Below are 7,926 nucleotides of genomic sequence, written 5' to 3'. Positions count from 1 at the left end.
CCAACCTATAACCTCTGGTGCTTGAATCGTGAACAAATGAAATCTCGGTATTTCTACACTTGCGCTCGGTAGTTCTCGGTTGCACTCGGTATTTCTGCACTTGCGTTCGGTAGTTATCAGGGTTGTGTTCAGCCACATCGAGCAGAAAAACGCCCGCTAAACTGCTTAATACGCTTCACAGTAAAACAAATGACCACGTCGGGAAGTAATCAAATAGTCCGCGAACGTTTGCGAAACGTTTTGTGGCTGAACTTGCCCTAGTTGCTTTCGGCAATCCTCGGTTAAGCTTGGTTGAGTCCGTAAATAGGACCTCCGATTCTAACAGATTCGAGAACCAGTCTAGTTGGATATTTTGACATGTGCGTCAAGGTGAAATAGAACTGCAGACGAAAAGCCTTGGTTAAAAGAAGTTACTAATGTCGTACTGTCGTGAAAATGGTACTTACTTTCAGTGAAAATACATATTAATATATTGCTATAGTCTATACATCGAAAACCATTCATTATACCAACACAAATCAATTTGATTATCTAATTTGTAATCGTGCTAATCAATCCCCATCATGCCTAGGCAGTAGACTAATATCACGTTATCTTGAAGTGTAACCGTAATGCAACAATAAAACGTACGATTCATATAGTGCCATGTTTCGGTGAGAGACATATTTCAGTGGATGTGTCGGTGGTGTCAGAAATATCCAAATGTACGTGCTGTAGTGTACATTTAACGATTTCTGACAGTGACAGTTGACATTAAAAAATGTACTAGTTAGCCACAATTACATATTCACTAGCCCAACTTTACTTTAGTTAATATAATTGTACTAAATAATAATAAAAATCAGATATGTCACCTAAAGAGGGAGACAGAGCTTAAAAAACATTAACACTGGAGGTTGGGGTGGGGTCCGGATATTCATATTTACAAACTTTAAACTTTAGTTAAAGGTGCTCTGTCATGGATGGTTGACCTAATTAATGACCCAACAAAGTATTATCTAAAAATATATACATTTGATTTGTACCTAAAAGTACTTTATTTAACCATTTACATAATCACCATATCTCACTTATTACTTATATTTTATAAAAATAATTGAATTATGTGGACGGTCCATAATTCAAAGAAAAATAACAGCTATTTGGAGAGCAAAGGTGTGATGTATTATTTTTGAGTCACGTGGCGGGAATCCCCTGAATAACTGCAATATCAAAACAATTTAAATTACCAAGCTCGTGTAACGAGAATGCTTGACCGTCCTCTGTGACGTAGGGTAAATAGAAAAGCAACAACAATGAAACAGGTTATTAAAAATTAATAAAAACATGTACTGAAAGATAATATTTATAAGCTTATACATTCATTTATTTTAGTAACAGAAGCATGTTAAATGTCAAAAATCCTGACTAATTAGGCCTATAGGTGAATTTATCGTTAGTTGTACACAAAAAAAATCCAACCATCTGGATCGCAAACCTTCATTTTCCACCATGTCAAATTCATTATTATGCAAAATATGCCATAACAGCTGGCTTAGGATAGAAATTGTTACATTTTAAAAGAATACTGTGAACTAGACTGTGTTTGTATACGATCTGGCTATATATATGACGGTCGTGTAAATAGCCTCTGTTAACGAAGGCTTGGCTATATACACAACAAAAATGTATCTAGGCGGTAAATAAGTATTTGATTGATCCATATTACCGAACCATCTGAAACAAGAGGAATACATACTAAATACTGTATGAACAGTGCGTGGTCTGAACTCGGGGGGGTGGGGGTGGGGGGGGGGGTGCGGAATTGTATATAAATCTAACGAACCCTTTTGTGTAAATTTTCCATAGACATATGAATAGCGTAATATTGCCCTGGTTGTACTAAAAAACCAACCCCAAAAACACCTAAATAAATAAAAATAAAAATTACAAATTGCAAATTATCAGCTGCTGAGGTAGAATATCTGAAAGAGAAACTAACTATGGAGCATACACAAACTAAAAACAGGCCTTGAACTTAATAATTTTTCACTGATTGCAATTTTGAGGCTGCTTAAGTAAAAAATTTAAAAGTAAATTGTACCGCAAATAAATATAACTTAAAGGTACCGTTATTTTGCTGTATGTAGTCATATTTTAAATACGCAAAATTGCAAGGGCAATAAAACTTGAAATATACATATATTTTATACCAGTTACGCCGAGATCACTTCCGGGTCCCCCTCTAAATACGTGATTTTACTAACATTATAATAGCAATAATAATAATAATACATAATAATTATTATTGTTATTATTAGCAGCCTACTACTACCTTTTTGGGGTGGAGGGGCTGGAGTTTATCTTGTTTTTCATCATTTGTTTTGTTATAAAAATGCAATATTACCACACAAATGACATGCTGAACTTACCCTGCACGTAAAACTGGATTCAAGTGGGTTAAGTTATAATTAAGCCAACCTTTGGACGGCAAAACATGCGACAGTACACTGGATTTTTAACGCTATACATTATATACCAAATGACCACTTTGCGAATCGGTCAAAACAATTTGCAAACATTTAGCGAAAAAACGACTGTCTGAACATTGGCGACGCTGGAAAACATGTTACCCGTTTTCGAACTGAGCAAGGTCTAGACTCCCGGCCCCTACTAAATTCCATGCACACGCGCCTGCAGTGGTACTGTGTAGGGTATCTCCGTAATTATTATTATTTTTTAAAATCATATTAATAATTTAAAAAAAAAGTGAGTTCATGTTTTGACTGTTTATTATTTTATTTCAGTGTATTCGCAGTTATTTTGTCATGGAATGATATATATTTTAATTATTTGCCATGTATATAACCAGCCCTCATTTGCCAAGTGTCTATACACTGTGATCGTATATATAAAATTCAAGGATACCATACACAGCTGTCGTATATATAGCCTCATCACTACGAGTTGGTTTTGCCGTACGTTTTATGACTTGTCATAAAAAGAGTTCCAACATTTAAAAATGAAGCGTGTCGTGGAACTCCCTCGATCGTGGTTCAGTTAAAAATGTTTTGGATGATACAATAACGAGGTTTGGTATGCTAAATGAATGTAATTTCCATTTATAATCCATATTTAGATAAATAAGGCCCACTAAATCCGTGACTGAGTGCCTTTAACTGCAACATTTGACAGTTTTGTTTTTCACTAGCCATCGGGCATGGCAATAGTAGTTATTTACTAGCCCAACATTGAATATCACTAGCCATGGGAGTGGGGCTACCATAATCTAGAAGCCCTTATTGTGTATAACATATGTACATGCATGTAAATGAAGTTTTATTTGAAAAAGAAAAATAATAGACGTAAAAAAAGACCTAGGCTCATTCCTACATATCTATTGTCATTTCTTTTCCTTCTTTTTATTTTGTCTGCTTTTGAATTGTCTTAGTCAAAATTTCATTTCTTTTTTAAAGAAAGTAGAAAGTTACATGTTTGCCATTTTTGGGACCTCACGTAAGCTTTGTAGGCTAACAGTTATAAACTAATGAAGACAATTTTACCGACTTCATTGATTTCCGTAACAAGTTTATTTGTGTAGGCTACAGAAGCCACTATTTAATTCAGTTCCTTTTCTCTCTTTTTTTGTCATAACTATATTAACAGTATAATTAACCGAGTTATCTCTATCAGACATGATTTATTACGTTAGAAAAGTGGACTGTTACTAATTACTAATAAATTAAATAGGCAAAGAGGTTTTGATCGGATTGTTAAGTCTTTGAAGATGAATATTCAACCAGTGTTTTCTGATTTGTATAGCAAAGATAAGTACCAGTCATATATTAAAATCGTGCATGGACTCTACCATTCTTGTAAAAAAAAATTCGGGTATTATTAGATGGACCTTTCTACCAGCTACAAAAGGTAAATAGTAGCAATCAATATACAAAATTATTTTACGTGCGCTGTTTGTTAAGTGTAACATGCGTTAGAAGGTCTGAATATATACCATGATTCCCGAATGTATTACTTGTGATACAACTATGAGGCACATTTTTCTCCTTTTTCGTGGAAAATATAATGTCCATTTAAAACAAAATCTTATTTGTTACAAATAAAATGTGTCATTAATGCATGAATTAAAAAGCAGAGGAAAACAATTTTCAAACACTTTTTTTCTGCTTATGACAAATTTACGAATTTAAATACTGTTTTGTGTTTCGTATAGGACTGCCACTCTCCAGCATTGCATTCTAGTAAAGTTATTTTAATCAAATTATTACAAGCAAAGTGTTATGGTAGAGACTTAGAATTTACTTTCTTATGTAATACTCAACAGACAATTACAGATACTAAATTCAGCCAGTACATATATAAATTACAGTGTTGTCCTGTGATACAGTGATACACTTCATGCTTTTCAAGGTTGTTTAATATTTGCACCAATGGTTTATACACACTCGCATAGACAAACACACGCACATACATACAAGTAATGCTGTTTAAAATAATAAGTTTTTGATGCTCTGGTTGTCTGGTTTTGATGTATCGTAATGGTTTCTTGTGCATTTTTAGGCAAAGATCACATTATATTTGCAACTAAGGAAGATTTGGATAAGCCAAGTGCTGCATTAATAACAGCCAATGAAAATAGTGAAGAACCAGGTAATAATTTATATAGGTTTGCAATTGTGGAACATGTTAAAGCAAGCTACTGTCTTTTTATGCATCCATCTTTGACACATTGTGTTATGGTATTGCATCATCGGTATGTCTGTCCATTAAACTTCAGTGTCTAGGCATATCTTCCTTACATGCTTACAGTTGTGTGCATAAAGCAAAGTTATGACAACTCAACAATTTTACGGCCACAATATCACAATTGCCTAATGTCACAAATGGGATGGTGCAAGTCCGGCTATATTTAGCTATGGATGATAACCCCAGGATTTCCCTGTACTTTCATTTTGTTTTCAACATTGCCTGAGCAGTGGTGTAGCCCGAATGTTTTTAAATTGGGGTGGTGGCCACTGGCATAGCCAGGAAGAGGACCATGCCTTCCCCCAATGACACTTATTCCCCCTTTTATATTTTTTTGTCGCTCCAGAAAATTACTCACAGCCAGCCCTCTACATTGCGACCGATATGGTCGCATATATATATGTGAATAGATAGCTGATAGCTGTGTGGTCTCCCCTTTCAATACAAAATCCTGGCCACGCCAATGGTGGCAGCAGTGATTCAAAGAAAAGCCCACTCTTGTAAACTTTACGCCAGTGTGCCTGCAGTGCTTCTCCCCATCCCAACCAGTACTCCACAACTGCTCTATCAAATGCCATATAACATATCCTTTGCTGTTATGGGAAAATGTAGCGGGTTTGCTTTCAAGAACATTTTCACAATCGATGATTAAAGGGACCATCTTGAGTTTGCTGCCTTTGTAACATGTGTATGACATATGGAGCCGTTGTGACTAAATATACATATTAAAGATATATTCTTGTTTAGGATATCAGTGTCTTTATAAACAAGGTGTTGTCATTCTAATAGTAGCCCAAACCGTATTTTACCTTCAAAGGATTTTGTACTTAAGAAAAAAAAAATATGAAGTAAAATGAAAAATGACTGCTACAAACATTAACACATGACCACAAACACATTGGATATACAGACACTGGTATTATAAATATGTCTGACATTGTTGGTCGGAAACATCTTACAATGGCTACAAACACTAGGAGTTCTAGTGGTGGTGTTAAAAAAAAAGATACCTAAAAAACACACCATCTAACTGTTTTGTCAGTTTATTGAATTATGTGTGCTGAATGCAACCACAGTCGACAGTGGGTATGGGTGGCCTCCCCCTGAAAGAATTAGAAAATGAGTTAGGTTTAGGGTTAGGGTTAGGGTTAGGGTTAAGAAAATCAAACAGAAATGATAAACAGTCGTTAATTTTGTCGGGTGGGGTGTCATTAAACATTCATTCATTCATTCATTCCTTGGTGTATTGACTATCCAAAGTTGTATTTGATCATGGGCATCTAAAAAAGGATCACACAGATCCAATTATTTATAAACAGCACTTCATGGAAATCCGAAGCTATTAACATTTACATTTTGTGTAAAAAATAATGTTGCTCAATCTGCACCTATCGTTCAGAAATTGGAGATCAGATAATCCTTGGTATTGACCGGTGGGCCCATTGGGCCTACTTCTCGTTACACCCAGTGCTGCGTGACTGCTAAGCAGGGGTCACATAAGAAATAAATTTGTTTCAGCCAGTTTTTAGATATGAAGGGTATTAGTTTGAAAATTATTAAGAAGTGGCTGATTTAAACAACTTTTTATTAGCCAAATACAAAATGATGTAGCATAACTACTTTGTATAATGTTTTTACCAATTGGCTAATTTGGCAGTGGGCAAGGTGAGCCCTGTAGTGCATGCATGTACCATCCTGTGTGTGGGATAGTTGATATACAAGATCCCTTGCTGCTATAATTCATCGAAAAAAGTGGCCCATGGAGTGGCAGCAGCAGGTTTCCCCTCTGATTATTGCTGTGGTTCGACACCATATAATTGTTAAAATGTATCAGATGTGTCATTAAAATACTTTTTTCTTTCTTTCGCTTGGCACCACTCGTCATAAGAGTCAACACAGGAATGATAGATTTTACATACTAACAAACTTTGCATCTCTTGTGACAGTAGTGGTCCTAGTTTGTTACTAAAATGTTTTTATGTCTAAAGTGAACCTAACCCTATCTGAGAACATATCATCACATGTATACAGATGATAGGGTAGGTAGAAAGAATGAAATGTTAGGCAGTTGGTCATATACACATGACGTATATCAGGGAGTGGCTGAATTTCTTCAAAGCTGTGTTTTTGTTCATGGATTTATTACTTTCGTTGCACACATTGAAAAATTGTGTATATGCCATGTTTGTTATTCTTTTTTCAGGTTTAATCTTGCCCAATGGGGACATTAATTGGAATTGCCCTTGCTTAGGAGGCATGGCCAGTGGTCCTTGTGGAGTGGAGTTCAGGGAAGCGTTCTCTTGCTTTCATTATAGTACTGCTGATGCCAAAGGCTCCGATTGTTATGAACAGTTCTACAAAATGCAGGAATGCATGTCACAGTACCCTGATTTATATCCTGCAAAGGAAAGTGAAGAAGAAACAGATGATGACAGTGAAATGAGTATTCCTGATCAAAGTAGTGTGGATAAAGTGTTGCAAGAAAAGTCTGTTCAAGGAACATCTTTTGTGAACACTGGTACTAAATCCTGATCAGATTTTAAAAACTTAACATCGTCAGCCAGTGTTTCTGCCAGAAAGAAATTTTTGGGTATGGCGCTATGGAATTGAATGCAACCACAGTCAACAGGGGCTATGAGGGGCCTCCTCCACAAAGAAAATGGGTTATATTTAGGGTTAGGCTAGGGTTAGGGTCATTAATTTTATAAAAATGTTAACTTAAAAAAATAGAAATTTGGGTATGGCATCATACCCATTTTACCCTCTGGCAGAAACCCTGTCAGCAAATGTTAACTCATTTTATTTTTGACTCACATGTACCACATAATACGAGTTAATAGAACAGTAATTTCCATCCCATTCCAGCAATTTTGTCTATCCCATCAACATTTGGTTAAAGTTTTGTTAAAATTTATGTGACCACATTTCCACTTCTGCATTAACCCTTTGTTTATAAACATCTTTATTATATATGATGGGAATATTTTATGAATACTATGCAGAATTTTATTTATTTTAAGCATGGTTAAACTGGGTTAACTTAAATTAAAGTTTTGTTAAAATTTCTCCAACAACTTGTAACTCTTAAATTGTTTAATGGATTGCTAGATATTTGGCATGACTGTTCACCAAGTTGTAGTCTTACCACTAATTCCAAAGTTCTAATTCCGTGCTTCCACGAAT

The 7,926-nt window shown here is 35.3% G+C and overlaps 1 protein-coding gene across 1 annotated transcript; it reads left to right on the top strand.

Annotated features, from left to right (window-relative positions):
* The first annotated feature begins 312 nt into the window (after nt 1-312).
* On the top strand, nt 313-7,713 carry LOC121390779 (mitochondrial intermembrane space import and assembly protein 40-like). Its single transcript, XM_041522703.1, has 3 exons — nt 313-438; nt 4,558-4,647; nt 6,947-7,713. The coding sequence occupies exons 1-3, from the start codon at nt 417-419 to the stop codon at nt 7,273-7,275; spliced, it is 441 nt and encodes a 146-aa protein (XP_041378637.1). The 5' UTR covers nt 313-416; the 3' UTR covers nt 7,276-7,713.
* Nucleotides 7,714-7,926: the final 213 nt, after the last annotated feature.

This window comes from Gigantopelta aegis, chromosome 3, assembly GCF_016097555.1.
Source record: "Gigantopelta aegis isolate Gae_Host chromosome 3, Gae_host_genome, whole genome shotgun sequence".
NCBI lineage: Eukaryota > Metazoa > Mollusca > Gastropoda > Neomphalida > Peltospiridae > Gigantopelta > Gigantopelta aegis.
Note: the sequence above shows the minus strand (reverse complement) of the source record. Positions and strands in the feature narration are given on the sequence as shown.